The sequence below is a fragment of the Kryptolebias marmoratus genome, unplaced genomic scaffold (assembly GCF_001649575.2).
Source record: "Kryptolebias marmoratus isolate JLee-2015 unplaced genomic scaffold, ASM164957v2 Scaffold40, whole genome shotgun sequence".
In the NCBI taxonomy this organism is placed as follows: domain Eukaryota; kingdom Metazoa; phylum Chordata; class Actinopteri; order Cyprinodontiformes; family Rivulidae; genus Kryptolebias; species Kryptolebias marmoratus.
The window spans coordinates 36,776-52,470 of record NW_023665774.1 but is presented as its reverse complement, the minus strand read 5'-3'; the positions used below and the strand labels follow the sequence as shown (position 1 = coordinate 52,470).

The window sequence follows — 15,695 nt, the reverse complement described above, 5'->3', positions numbered from 1 at the left end:
GCTGGAATCGGGTTCTGTTGGGTCAGGAGCTGGAACCAGGTTCTGCTGGGTCAGGAGTTGGAAGCTACCACTGTAGAACCTGGTAGAGACCAGAGGAGTTTTATGATGTCATCACAGGTAGAACCCTGGACCTGAAGGAGGGGGACGTTTTCCCCGCACTGAACAAGTTCACAACATTTAATCTTCGAATATCAAAAAAAAACTTTAATAGATGTTTTATTTTAATAGGACATAGAGTTTTTGAAAATGTCAAACTGAAACCAAAGAGCTGATTTGATCTTGGTTTTTCTATGAAGACTTTGACCCAAGGATTCTGGAAGGTTCTGGTCTTGAGTCCAGTAATACAGAAACAAAAACTGCATAAAAACACAAAAATCACAAGTTTGGTCTGAAGTTGTGTTAGAACCTACCAGACACGTCGTTTCATCAAACCATTCACAAGTGAAGCAAGTGAAGCTGAGGCCGCTGTGGAAAAATACCAGCATTACTTTAAGGATATTAAGTGCCAAAAGAAAAAAAAGACTAACTTCTTAAATAAAACACAACATTTATATATAAAAACTCTAAATAGGGTTTAAAAAGATCTAGAATATTACTGACCACAGTTAAACACTGGCCTGAACAGAGCATCAACAACACAGGAACTGGAATAAAACACTAAATTATGTCTGGAAACAGAAGCATTTGTTTGTAAATCTTCCAAATGCTAAAAGTTTGACCAGATCATAATACTTTGGACGAAATCCAGACTCTGAAGCTCAGAATGATTTGAGCCATGTGCAAGAACAGTCTTTAAAGACCTCTGAAATCCCTTCAGTTTGTAACGTCCGATCGTCCTGGCTCTAGAAGTCCCCAGCACTTCTTCATGATGAATTCCATTGTGGCCCTGTGGAGGTTCTGTTTTAGCAGAGACAGGTTTATAGGTCCTAAACATCTGGACCAGCAGCTACAGAACACCTTCTCATCAATGATGCCTCTTATCTCATAAGAACACCATCTAGGATGTTGCTTGTTCTTTCATAGTCTGTTACAGTTCGCAGGAACAGGTGAAAGTCCATTGATGCTTACTCTCCTAGACATCTGCCCCTGTTCTTGAGGACCAGCCCCACCTTGAAGGGTCTGGGTCAGGCTAACTTGAGCGGTGCTGAAGGAGGTTATTCTTCCACTTCCAGCAATCTGGAGGTTAACAGTGGTGGCATAACTGGCCTTCTGGTTCCCCTGTTTGGAAGGAGATGAAAGGGTGAAGGACATAGTTGAAGGTCTGGAGGGTATTGGGGGTGGTGTTGTGACCTGAGGTGGTCTCGGGGCTTGGTTCTGGTGTTGATATAGGTCAGGTGAAGGGGAGAAAACCAGACATGAGGGAGAGAGGTTCTGCTTATTGGAGGGCCGGGATACATAAGCACAGATCAGCTGACTGCGACAGTTACCCTCCTCCGGTTCTGGGTCGCCCCATCCAGTCTGGCTGTCTGATGGATTGGGGGGGGTGATGAGGTGCAGAGAGGACAAAGGAGGAGGACAGGGAGGGATAATGGCGGAACTAACACTTGTTTCAGGGTCTTCAGTTATGATGTATTTATCTGAAAGTTCTTGAACATCTGACAAGGGAACACGAGCGAAGTGCTGCTCATCTGGGGTGCCCTTCGTGGGGTTAAACTTGCTGGGAAAAAGTTCAGCTCCAGGGCTGAGGCAAGATGTGGAGCTGCTGTGTGAGGACCACCCACTGCTTGAACTAACTGGACAGGATTCCTGCTGGTCAAAGGATCCTTGGATACCACCGCTAAAGCCACAAGATCTTAGGCCGCTGTCTGCCCAAGAATGACACAGTCCACTCCCGTTGCCTCTAGCTGGACTTGACGGTCTGTCCGCTTGGCTGGAAGCAAAAGACCTGCAGAGGTTCTGGGAGGGAAGAGGACAGGATCTTGACAGGGAACTCCTCCCTGAGAGATAGGAAAAAGAAGCAGAAGTGGGGACAGATGAAATTTTGTGTTTTGGTGAGCCTAAAGCAGAAGAAAAGGATTGAGTGGAGGAAACATGTTGAGGGTTTCTTGGTTGTGGCGTTGCTACATTATTTGTCCAAACTGACACACCAATAGGAGGGGGGGAAAGGATCTGAGGTCTCCCACCTGAGGAAGAATCTCCAAATCCTGAACATGCAGAGCCTTCTCTGCATGTTCTGGGTAAATCCAAATGAAGGTCTAGATGGTTGTGGGCACCTCCAACCCGTGTGCTGCGACGGTGGGGAGGTTTGTTTGCCAGGGGGGAGGAGTAATTATGTTGAGGAGGTGGAGAGCATAGGTGGAAAAATGCTGCTGGGGTTGGGGAGGGAGACGGAGACTGAACTCGTGAGCTGGGTTCAGATGCAGAAAAGGGCCGTGCAACACGATTGTGAGACCCTGACCACAGAGAACAGTGGTTCTGTTGTGGTGGTGTGGTGCTGCCATCAAACACTGACCAACCACTGTTACAAACAACACTGCTGGTGTTATTTACAAGGCTGATGAATGTTAAACCAACGTTGTTATTGTTGTTGTCATTCTGTAATGAACCATTATTGGAGTGAAGGAATGCGGGACGAGGGGAAGATGTGGAAGTGTAGAGAGGCTGACGAAGGCTCATGGATGGAGAGGGAGGAGACTGCATAAAGGATGAAGATGGACACCACGACTGGGGAGAGGATGGGGGACACCTGGTATATTGGGACCCGTCCTTAGTGCACCCTAACTGCGAAAAGGCAGGTGCACTGATGTCCGGTTGTTCTGGAGGGAGTTTAGGAGAAGGAGAGCGCTGTAGCAGGACAGGAGTGGAAGATGGACTTTGATGGACTGTCTTTAAAGGTTTGGCTTGTTGCTGTGCAGCGCTGCTTTTAGATATACACTGACTGATGTAGGAGGCAGCTAATGATCTGCTAAATGCAGAGGAGGAAGTGATGGGAGACGAACATGGTGGAGAATGAACTGAGGAAGAGGAGCCTGTCCTCAAGGATGAAGACTTTCCAGATGAAAGACAAGAGGGAGATGGACTTCTTCTGGAAGACACAGAGAAGGGAGGTGGGGATAAACAGTACAGAGCCGTGAGAGTTGGGTTTAAGGAGCTTGTAGGAGATGCAGGGGTGGGAGAGGATCCTTGGATGACCCTGAACAGTGATGAGCAGGGAGGTGATTCAACAGAGGAGGTGAGGGGAGGTTCAAGAGGAGAAGGGGAGCTGTGTGTGGGGCTGGGTCTGAAGACTAAGGGGACAGGGGTGGAAGTCCCAGAAATGAGGGTGCTGGTGGAGGATCCTGAAACTGGCTCATCCTGCTGCCTGCAAATGTAAACAAGCAGAAGGGGTAACTCAGCTGCCGTACTGCAACCATTAGGTATTTATATTTTTAATCCGACAATCTAGACTGGAGGTCTAGATTGTCTATATTCAACATCTATGAATATCACATCAAGAAGCTTTTGGCCGGTACCTCTAGACTCGCAGTACGCTGCCACCACACTCCACCCAGGACCCCAAAGCCCTGCCACCATGTTTCCCCCAGGACCCTCATACCCTGCCACCATGTTTCCCCCAGGACCCTCATACCCTGCCACCAAGCTCCACCCAGGACCCTGATACCCTGCCACTATGTTTCCCCCAGGACCCTCATACCCTGCCACCATGTTTCCCCCAGGACCCTCATACCCTGCCACCACACTCTTCCTCTGGAAATATACAGGAACATGGATTGAAACTGAGAAAAAAAACTTCAGAAAGTCTAGAAAACTGTTGATCCAGACCAGTTTAACAGATTTCAGTAAAGTCTGGACCACTGGAGGGAAATCAAAGTCAATTTTATTCAGCATTGAACCCTTAATTGTTTAAATAAGAAACTACTTTGATAAAAAGTTATTGGTAGGCAGCAGATGGATTCAATCTGTTGGACTTTCCTGTGGACTTTGTTTTCACCACCAGCAGGATTTGAAGGATGAAAGTTTAAAGCTGAGAAGTAGAAGGTAGTTCTGTCAGAGTTTTACAGGATCATCAGACAGGACTCTGAATGGTTCTGTTTTTTTACAACCAACTGCCTTCTCATTAAATAAACTCGTTTTAGACTGTAGCTTGGGTTTGGGCTCTTACTTTGGTTATGGTCGCATAAAACTTTGTGCTTTTGTTATGATTCATGTCCTGTCCATGCTGTGTTTAGCACTCATTCTGCTCACCTGCCATGCCTGATTGCTTATCTGTTCCACCTGGGCCTTGTCCTACTTAAACACCCCTCAGTCTCTGCCTCCTTGCCAGATTATCGACAGCCACGAGCCAGTAGAGATCCAGCGTTTTCCTTCCAAGCCTTCAGTGTTCTATGACCCCTTTCTGTCCACGGATTTACCCCTCCTGCCAAGCCCTTCACGGATCCCTTCTATTCTGGATTTCAGGACCCTGACCCAAGCTCTACCTCACGACCACGGATTGCCGCCTGCCCCTCTAAGCTAAGTTTGCTCTCTCTGACCTCCTGTGTATGACCTCTGCCTTATCATCGACTAGTCTCTGGGTGTTGCGTTTGGGATCTCCTCGAGGAGATCTTCATTGCTTCTACTGAAGCCTGTTCCAGTGTTTTCCTGCATCACCCTGTCCTCAGACCCTCTGTCCCTCTGCTCCACCCGTCCACGGCTCTACAGTGCTGTGTTTGATGTCCTCTCCCTGAGCAGAAACCAGTTTCTGAAAATAAACTTTTTCCCTTTTGTATACTCCTGTGTGTGGGTGATTTTCCGGGTCCCCTCTGAGTGTCCTTACAGCTTTTCAGTCTAAGTACTTTAATTTGTTCCAGATTTATGTGCTTGATCCCTTCTTGATGTTTTTTTGTTTCTCAGTGGCCCCTATTATTTCTTTTGTTTGCATTTTGAAACAAGCATAATTCTTTTTAGCCCATTTGTTGGGGAAAAAAACTATTTACTAAAAGTAACTCTCATTAAAAAAAAATCAAAGGTCATTTTTGGCTGTGGATGTATGAGGAATTAAAACTAAAGCAGATCAGCTGTGTTGTTTCCAAATCTTGTGCTGTGAGTAATGTAAGGCAAATTTCCTGCTGAAAACGAGCCAAGACAACAATCAATGCAGCATGAAGGAGAGAGAAGAGCCCTGAGGCACATCCTTCACAGAAAGTGGTTACAATTAGCCGGGGATTATTTTGTCCTCAAACCAGTGAACAAAGGTTTCTTTGATTTCATAATTAGAGGAAGAACTTAAACCAAGAGATCAGATTGTTTCTGTAACAGTCACTGTCTGGTTTGGTTGGTTAGTGGGAACAAAGATTAGAGCTACAGTTTCAGTCAGAACCAGAAACTCAGATGATTCAGCATCTGGTTTAAACATTTGGAGAAGAACTGAGAGTTCAGACTGTCCCTGAACCAGAGGCAGCTTGAGGATTGAACTCAGTTCTTTATGAAAGCTGACACCATTTTGACCCAGAACTCAACCAATCTGAGGCAAAATGTCAAAACTGTTTCACCAACTTCTCTTTGAATAGGATGGGACTAAAAACTGTTCTGCAGAACATTTGACAGGTTCCAACACTGCACTCTTAATAACAAAGGCAGGCAGAAACCCAGAGTAAAAAGTAAGCCTCAGACAGGATCAGAACTTCTTGACCCGTGAGCAGCAGGATCTGAGGGTCCCACAGGTGCCTTCACTTCCTGTTCAGAAGAGAGGATTCTGAGCTCAGATATAATCTGATCGAGCAAGGTGTGATGGATTGTTTTTGGAAACGTTTCTCTGAAACTTCATAGAAGTAGCAAATTAAAGACTGATCAGGTTATTAGTTTAATCACATGAAAAAGGAAAATTTAGATTTGAGGGCAAAGATTGATTCTTTTTTAAATGTATCAAAGGTTTTTAAATCTTTTCCTGGCCCGTATTATAACAGATAAAAAAGTGCATATTAACTTGATCACGCCTTGTTTGTGGTCTGGCAGCCTTCTAATCAGAAGGGTTTGACTCGTACTCTCAGCCCCACCCTTCACTGTCCTCATTCGTTATTTTCTTCTCTCTTCTCACTCCTCTTCCTCTTTCTTCGGTGCAGCTACCAGTTAGGAAACTCAAACCTTCATCCATTAATCCTCTCCTCCTTAACTCTAAATGAACACTAAGCTCTGCTGGTGAAAAACGTATTCAAATCTAAAATAAAACAAGGTACAGTGTTCAGAAGAATGAATGATGGGACATAACTATAAAGGTAAGATGATGGAAGGGGAAGCTGACAAAGACGTGGGAATGAGTGAGTAAATATATGCGGGCAGCACTCTGTCATCTAAAGAATAATGACTTCAGGCCAAATCTTTTCTGGTTACAACAGAGATGAAATTTACTGCAGCTAGACTGCTCCAAACAATGACTAACACCAGCCATCCATCCAACATCCATCTGTCCATCATCTGTCCATTCAGTCTATAAACTATCCATCATCCATCTATCATATATTCATTTATCCATCCATCAATACATCATTCAACCATCCATCCATTTATCATGCTTAGCTATTCATTTATCCATCTGTCCATCTTTTTCCTGCTATCTAACGTTGGGTCTTGAGGGCAGCAAATCCAGGAGGGAAACCCAGACCTCCCTCCCTCCAGCGACACTAGTTGACCAATAAAACTTCAGTATTTATCTATGTGAATATATGATTGTTAGGGCCAAATATTTTACTAGACTAGATTATTTGAGTTTTTGTGGTTGCAGCAGAGCAGCTCCTGCTGGGGTACCTGGGTAATGCTTCAGTTATGTTGTCTTTGTGTTGTTTACTGTTTACCTGTTGTGACAGTCAGAAGATCTGCTGATGTTCCAGGGCACAGATGAAACCTGTTCACTCTGAGAGGTTGGCAGGCCTGTTGTTCTGTGGCTGCTGAACGTTGGGAGACAGTCTGCAGACGATGGAGACCGGGACTCCGTGGATTCTGAGATCTGACTGATGACTGCTGACCATGGACTGGTTGATACCCCCTCTCTTACTTTATCATCCAGATGGTTCTCTGGAGGGTTAGAGGTCATATACAGACTCAGTGAAGGTGGAAAAGAATACTCTTCCTGGTGTTTCTCTGCCCCTCTTGTGACCCTATTGTCTGCCAGTGTTTCCTTTAGGGTTGGTTCTCTGCTCAGTCCTGGGTAAGACCTCTCACTGATGCTGGACTCTGATGGAACTTGACTCAACAGCAGCTCTTCTGGAGCCTCCTCTGTCCAAAATGGGGATCCAGATTCAGCACACAGATTCTTGTCTCTGATGAAAGTTCCCTTTTTATCGTCAGGTCCCGAGTCGATTCGTTCTGACATACGTTTGTCTGGTTTATTCTGTGCAGCTGCTACATCCTGCTCAAAATCCTCATCTTCAACGTTATCTTTATCTCCAGAAACTCGGCACTGTGGTGGGCTGGGAGCTCTCTCTGAGGGAGCTTGTACCATGTTAAAAGTTGTTGAGTCTTCTCTAATAGAGTAAACACAGTGTTTTTTATCCTTCTCCAACCTGGAGACAAAGAACATGATCAGTCCAAAGAAGCATCACATGATGTTTAAGATAAACAGCTGTTTGTAAAGAAACCAAGCAGGAGACTAATTAAGAACAATAAAATTGAGGAATCTGCCCCGATTGTCCTTGAGACTAATTAGGAATTGTGAGAGTGAGAAATCTGTCCTGTTTATGGTTTCCATTAGACATTTGCAGACTTCCATGCCAATATTAAAATCTTTATCTATTCATCCCATCATCTATGTTCATGAACTCACCTGGCACTTTCCTGTTCCACTTCAGAGACAGAAGAAACATGAAGAACATCTTTGAACTCTGAGCTTTTACAGTGACCTTTTGCAGTCCAAAGTGCCAAAGTTGATGCTGAGGAGTTGTTTGTGGTAGAGCTAAACCAGCTGGGTCCCTGATCATCCACCTGTGTTCTGAGCTGATCGGAGGATTCTAATGAAGTAGAAGGTATTTCAGCTGAAACTTCACTCAGAGAGAATGGAGGTTCTTCTGGTGTGGTCTGAGGTTTTTCACCTGAAGTGCAGCCCATGCTGGATTCACTGGTCAAAGCAGAGATAAAGTCCCTGGGTCTGGAGAGCATGAACCCATTTGTTTGGGGATAGGTCGGGATCACATAACCAATTGGCTGAAGCTGACTGTGTGACGTCACTTTCTCTTGTAGATCTAGAACAAAAAAAATTACATAATCATAGTTATAATGTAATTCATGATTTTAGTGACATCAAACTTTGGTTCACAATAGACTTTCACCCTGAAACCATTAAATTCAGCCCACCATCAGTTCGGTTTTCTGCCTTCTTCATCATCCTCTCATGAATCCTTTGACACTCCTGGGTCATGGTTTGGACTTGGTTCTGACCATCAGCCTTGTCTGATTGCTGCCTGGTCTGTGTGCTGGCTTGGCTTGTCTCAGAACCTTGGCTTGTCTCAGAACCAGTGCCACATTTGGTTTCTGCTTGATCCCTTTCCACGTGGTGCTGTGTAGAACTTCTGTCTTGATTCTGAGTGGAACGTTCAGTCAACCTTGCAGATGTCCATGATTGAGTCCGTACAGTGCTGGCCCGTTTCTGATGCAGCGGCACCTTCATGGTGCTGGCTTTGGCACTGTACATCTGAGCCAATGTTTGGACCTTGCTTAGAATACGCTCTGAGTTCTCCATCAGAACAGGGTCCACCACCGGGTTGGACTCAAACAACCCAATACCAGTGACATCTGAGGCCATTCCTTCAAACAATGCTCGGTTAGCAGTCACAATCCTGGAGTGGCGGGACCATCGACCTACTTTTGTCTCACTGGGAAAACCCTCCAGGTTCTCCTTGGTTCCTGCCTGGTCTCTGGTTTTGGCGGACTGGGCTCTGCTCTCTTTGTTTTCTTGTTGTGTTGGCAGACATGCAGAGGGTTCTGCTAGGTTGGGTGTATGCTCATTAATAACACACTGATCTATATCACCAGTTTTTCCTTCTTCTGTGGAGCTGGAATTATCAGAAGGAGATGAACCTTTTTTCAGTGAACTCCCATCTTTGGGTTCACTAACTACAACAACTATCATCTCTTGTGTTTCTTGGTCTCTTTCTCCTTCTTTCCTGGAGATGTTCTCGTTTTTTTCCAGGAGCTCAGACTCCTCTTGAGTGAGTCTGTTTGGACTTGATTCTGGATTCAGACCTGTTTGGGTTGGAGACTGCTGCTCTCTGATCCCATTAGAGACTGTGAGCTCCTCTGAATCAGAATGAAGAAAGCTGATTGGTTTATCTGCCTCTGGAATGGAAGTGGAACCGGTGGAGGAACTGGACTTTGTCTCCTGGTCTGGTTCTTCACAGTCAGGTTTGCACTGTGTGCTCTCTGGCTTCCCCTTGTGTCCACACAAACTAAAGCGTGATACTGACTCTTTCACCAGGCCAGTGGGGATTTCTGAGAAACTATTTCTTCTCCTTGAGAATACTTCATCCCCCAGCTCTTCTTCTTCCTCTGCCTCCTCTTCCTCAGCCTCTGCAGCAGCCTCATAGTAGCTCCGGATCTTTTCGATGATCTTCTTGTCTCTCTTTGTGAGGTGGGATCCACTTTTATGTGGCTGGCATGTCTGAATGATGTGGCGGTTAAGATCTTTGGACTCAGTGTCTTCGGTTGAGTCATTGCTGATCTCGGTTATTTCTTCTGCTGAGACAGAGAGACGAAGATTTGAAGATGAAGATGGATTAAGGACACTTTTTCTGTCAGCTTCCTCTTCTTTAGCCACTTCCTCATGTGTCTGTTCTATCGGACCTGTTGCATCTGGGATTTCTTGAACTTCATTTGTAGCGCTCTGTCTTTCACTGATCTGGTTTTGGGTGCTGATGTTCTCGGTTTCTGCTCCTTCATGTTCCTGTTGAGGTGGCAGTCTTTGTTCTGGACTGGAAGAGATCAGGGGCAGTGGGCAGGTGAAGGTCGTCGTGTTTGACAAAGACTCTGCCTCACTGCTGCGATCCTGGATCTGCTCCTGTAAAACAGTGAGAAAAAAAAAACATCAAAATGATTAAAATACAATAAATTCCTCCAGTGTGTCAGTTTTCTATAAAACTCTGAGGACAGATTGTTTTTTTTGTTACCACGTTTATGAATCCTTCTTTGTTTCTGCTCTGGTTGATGAACTCCAGAATCTCCTCTGTGATGGATAAAGTGGGAGGAGGGCTGAGACGGGTCAGCTCCTCTTGTTCCTCTTCCTGCTGATTTAAACAGAAACAGCTTAAATAAAAAATAACAAGAAATAGTCAGTTTATAGAAATCTTACAACTCTATTATACACTGCTCAAAAAATTAAAGGGAACACTCAAATAACACATCTTAGATCTGAATAAATTTATTAACCAATGAAGGCCTGGATTTGGAGTCACGCACAAAATTGAAGTGGAAAAACACACTACAGACTGATCCAACTTTGATGTAATGTCCTTAAAACCCGTCAAAATGAAGCTCAGTATTGTGTGGCCTCCACGTGCCTGTATGACCTCCCTACAACGCCTGGGCATGCTCCTGATGAGGTGGCAGATGGTCTCCTGAGGGATCCCCTCCCAGACCTGGACTCAAGCATCCACCAACTCCTGGACAGTCTGTGGTGCAACGTGACGTTGGTGGATGGAGCGAGACATGATGTCCCAGATGTGCTCAATTGGATTCAGGTCTGGGGAACGAGCGGGCCAGTCCATAGCTTCAATGCCTTCATCTGGCAGGAACTGCTGACACACTCCAGCCACATGAGGTCTAGCATTGTCCTGCATGAGGAGGACCCCAAGGCCAACCGCACCAGCATATGGTCTCACAAGGGGTCTGAGGATCTCATCTCGGTATCTAATGGCAGTCATGCTACCTCTGGCGAGCACATGAAGGGCTGTGCCCACATGACCGGTGTGCCCACTGCCACACCGGTCATGCTGAAGGATGTTGCAGGCAGCAGATCACTCTCCATGGCGTCTCCAGACTCTGTCACGTCTGTCACATGTGCTCAGTGTGAACCTGCTTTCATCTGTGAAGAGCACAGAGCACCAGTGGCGAATTTGCCAATCCTGGTGTTCTCTGGCAAATGCCAAATGTCCTGCACGGTGTTGGGCTGTGATCACTCCCCCCATCTGTGGCCGTCGGGCCCTCATACCATCCTCATGGAGTCGGTTTTTAACCGTTTGTGCAGACACATGTACATTTGTGGCCTGCTGGAGGTCATTTTGCAGGGCTCTGACAGTGCTCCTCCTGTTCCTCCTTGCACAAAGGCGGAGGTAGCGGTCCTGCTGCTGGGTTGTTGCCCTCCTACGACCTCCTCCATGTCTCCTGGTGTACTGGCCTGTCTCCTGGTAGCGCCTCCAGCCTCTGGACACTACGCTGACAGACACAGCAAACCTTCTTGCCACAGCTTCCATTGATGTGCCATCCTGGATGAGCTGCACTACCTGAGCCACTTGTGTGGGTTGTAGAGTCCGTCTCATGCTACCACGAGTGTGAAAGCACCACCAACATTCAAAAGTGACCAAAACATCAGCCAGAAAGCATCGGTACTGAGAAGTGGTCTGTGGTCCCCACCTGCAGAACCACTCCTTTATTGAGTGTGTCTTGCTAATGTCAATAATTTCCACCTGTTGTCCATTCCATTTGTACAACAGCATGTGAAATTGATTGCCAATCAGTGTTGCTTTCTAAGTAGACAGTTTGCTTTCACAGAAGTGTGATTTACTTGGAGTTATATTGTGTTGTTTAAGTGTTCCCTTTATTTTTTTTAGCAGTGTAGATTTTTGTTATAAAAATGGACTTAGGGGCCTCACTTGGGGTCAAAGTATGTGACGATAATGTCTCACAGTGGAATCTGCTGTCCTATTGTTGTAATGGAGATAACTAGGAAAGCTAATTATTCACATTCCTCTCAGAAAGATTCAGACTGTCAAACTGTCAATCTCAGTACCTCCCCCTGCTAATTGGTTCTCAGTACCTGTAGCTCCTGATTGGCTGTCAGCTGCAGCGTCGTCCTCGGTTCATCTTGTTGAACTTCTACCTCAATGACAGAGGAGGTGAGGGTGCTGCTGCTGCCTGCAGAACCCAAACTGTCAGCTGGGCAGAGCTCGCCTTCGCTGCCCGCCTGCTGCAAAACAACATGGACATTTCAATGTTGGGTTGTTACAAAAAACTACTTCAGCCCTATTTAACCCCACTGATAATAACAAAAATGTTTACATTTTTATTGAAAAGTTTCTGTAGAAATGTTGAAGGAACCAAAGCAGCTCCTGCTTGAAACTCTAACATTCATCAACTTTCTTCCCCTAAAGCTCAAAAAGAACCTGGGACATATTTTGTAATAATCTAAGCTGTGACAAAGCCAGAATCTTATTTTGAAGAGCTTTGTTTTAAAACTCCGGGGGCCTCATGTATGAAAAAGTGCACAGCTTTCATACTAAAAGTTGGCATACTGACAAAATTTGAAAAATGTGTGTCCACAAAAATATTCATGAAACCTGCATGTTTCTGCACACCTTTCCCCCATAAATACCAACTGATCGCACATGAGACCCCTCCCCTGACACGCCTCCATTTAAATGGGCAGCGCGACGGTTTAGTGGTCAACACTGTTGTTTTACAGCAAGAAGGGTTGGATCTGGGGTCTTTCTGTGTGGAGTTTGCATGTTCTCCTCATGTTTGTGTGGGTTTTCTATGGGTACTCGGGTTTCCTCCCACAGTCTAAAAACATGAATGTTCGTCTGCCTTCAAGAAAAAGACATCTGTGATCTTGTGGACTTGCCTGGTTAAATAAATGTTAATAAATAAATAAAATGTGCAAACAGATGAAAACACGCTTCCTCCCAACTGTTTCATTGGTGATGTCCCCCAGCAGCACCAAAGCAGCCATTGTTCTACAGTTATGCACTACTTCATGCAGTTATCTATGGCCAAGTGTCACTGTGTACACCTTGTTGACCTCAGGAATCATCACACATGACTTGTTCTGAATTAATCTGCTGATCCAACATCATTTTCTTCTCAGTGAGAATGGAAGAGCCCCTTAGATAATTCATACGCTCTTTATGCTCCTCAGCTGTTTAAACACCTCAAAAGTGAGTGGTGAACAACTGCTGAACAGTAATAATAAAAGTGGTGCTTTAATGCTTGTGTACTGACCCTGAGTTTTAATGATTACAATATTGGCAGTTACAAATATTTAGAAAATATTTTACAGAGTTAGAAACAAACCCAGAGGTCTTGTTTTTCAAGTTGCAGTTAGTATGTGACTGATGTACAGACTCTTTATTAAAAAAAGACTTGGATGAATGAGGTAATAATAATGCTGTCGAAACACAAGTAGGTAAATTACAGGACTTTCTGTCACAAGTGATTGACAGAAGTGAAACAGCTTACCTTCAAAGCTTTCAGGTGACGGGAACCAGTGGATGGACAACAGAGAGGCAGGAAAACAGAGAGGTTAGCATCATCATGTGGCTGTTTGACACAAAGCTGACAGCTTGCAACACTGAAAACATCAAAATAAACTTTTGGTAAATAAAAAAAGTCTGAGAGGAAAAACAGGAAGAGTCAGAGGAAGTCAGCTCTGCAGGTCTGAGCTCAAATCAAAATCTGCTGACAGTAGCAAAGACAATTCAGAGTCCACCTGCAGAGTTCAGAACCCAAACCATGGCCACCATCCTGAGGAACAAACCACACCATGACACCTCAAACTAAGGTACTACCCTCATACAGGAGTACACTGCCTGGCCAAAAAATGTTGCCACCTGGATTTAACCAAGCAAACAGGTACGAGCCTCCTATTGGATAATTACTACATGGGTGATTAGGTTTCAGCTGGCAACAAGTTATTTAACCCCAACTGGTTTAATGAGCTGATTCTCATTTCTTAAACAACCATGTTGAAAGACACATCCTGTGGTTGTGGAAAAGATGTGCGTCTGTTTGTGAAGGGTCAAATCATTGGCATCAAGCAGAGAAAACAACTAAGGAGACTGCAGAAACTACTAAAACTGGGTTAAGAACTGTTCAACACATTATTAAAAACTGGAAGGATAGTGGGGACCCATTGTCTTTGAGTAAGAAATGTGGCCAGAAAAGAATCCTAAATGATCGTGATCGGTGATCACTTAAACGTTTGGTGAAATCAAATCAAAGACAAACAACAATAGAACTCTGGGCTACGTTTAATAGTGAAAGTAGGAGCATTTCCACACAATGTGAAGGGAACTGAAGGGATTGGGACTGAACAGCTGTGTAGCCTTAAGAAAACCACTAATCAGTGAGGCTAACTGGAAAAAGGCTTCAGTTTGTTAGGAAGCATAAAGATTGGACTCTGGAGCAATGGAAGAAGGTCATGTGGTCTGATGAGTCCAGATTGACCCTATTCCAGAGTGATGGGAGCATCAGGGTAAGAAGAGAGGCAGGTGAAGTGTTGCCTACTGTCCAAGCCTGTGGGGGCAGTGCTATGATCTGGGGTTGCTGCTGTTGGTCAGGTCCAGGTTCAGCAACAGGATGAGCTCAAAGAATGAGGTCAAAGGTCAGCTGACCACCTGTATATACTGAAGGACCAGGTTATTCCATCAATGGATGTTTTCTTCCCTGATGGCACGGGCATATTCCAAGATGACAATGCCAGGATTCATGGGGCTTGAATGGTGAAAGAGTGGTTCAGGGAGTGAGAGACATCATTTTCACACATGGATTGGCCACCACAGAGTCCAGACCTTAACCCCATTGAGAATCTTTGGGATGTCCTGGAAAAAGTCAGACTCTACCATCATCAATTAAAGATCTTGGTGAAAAATGAATGCAACACTGGATGGAAATAAATCTTGTGACATTGCAGAAGCTTATCAAAACAATGCCACAGTGAATGTGTGCTGCAATCAAAGTTAAAGGCGGTCCAACAAAATATTAGAGTGTGTAACCTTTTTTTTTGTGACGACTACTTTTTAACCAGGCAGTGTACAATCTGAACCGTGACCCTCATACCGAGGCAGAAACCAAACCATGACCCACATTCTGTGGTACATAGCAAATCACAATCGTCATACCGAACCATGATCCTCATACTGACGTTGAACTACACTGTGACTCTCACACCGAGATGTGTACCAAACCATGACCCACATTCTGTGGTACAAACTGCAGCATGACCCTCAAACTGAGGTATATACTGTGACTTGTACAATTAGTTCAGTAATTACTCGTAAACAAACCCAAGGAAGTTTGATCCCCTAGTTGGAAAAAGCTCAAACAAAATACACTGAAATACATTAAAGAAAACATTTAACTCTGCAGATATGTCATAAACTCTGTTAATTTTTAGAGGAGGGTAAATTTTCTTGGCTTTACTCACCGGGGGGATGAAACGCTGCCTCGATGTCTTTAGCAGGAGCTGCAACAGAAACACAGGTGAAACATTTCATCAACTGCAGAAAATCAAACAGACAAAAAAGTTCATTTTCAGCTGAAAAGATTCCAACATTAACCCCCATAAAGACAGTGGATCGGGAACTGATTGGTTTCTGGATGATTCCAGAATCTGCAGGCTGTTTTTTACCTCTCAGCTCGTAACAAAAACTTCACCTCATCTTAAACCATCTGACCTTCAGTTAAACAGAACAGATATCTGAGGGCTGGGTTTCATGGGCCCTGAGCGCTGACTGAAGGAGTACCCAACTGGAAGGCGGACGTGTTTCTTTTCTCTCTGTCTCCTGAACTGTCCCCCC

The 15,695-nt window shown here is 44.8% G+C and overlaps 1 protein-coding gene across 1 annotated transcript in view; it reads right to left on the bottom strand.

Annotated features, from left to right (window-relative positions):
• The window catches only part of LOC108247500 (pleckstrin homology domain-containing family G member 1), a gene marked incomplete at its 5' end in the record, with an annotated part of 63,835 nt that overhangs the window by 15,053 nt on the left and 33,087 nt on the right, over positions 1 to 15,695 (bottom strand). Inside the window, 8 exon segments of the mRNA XM_037974415.1 lie at positions 411 to 465; positions 6,771 to 7,478; positions 7,739 to 8,153; positions 8,266 to 9,964; positions 10,074 to 10,190; positions 11,939 to 12,088; positions 13,357 to 13,364; positions 15,323 to 15,361. Coding sequence (XP_037830343.1) covers positions 411 to 465; positions 6,771 to 7,478; positions 7,739 to 8,153; positions 8,266 to 9,964; positions 10,074 to 10,190; positions 11,939 to 12,088; positions 13,357 to 13,364; positions 15,323 to 15,361 — 3,191 coding nt within the window.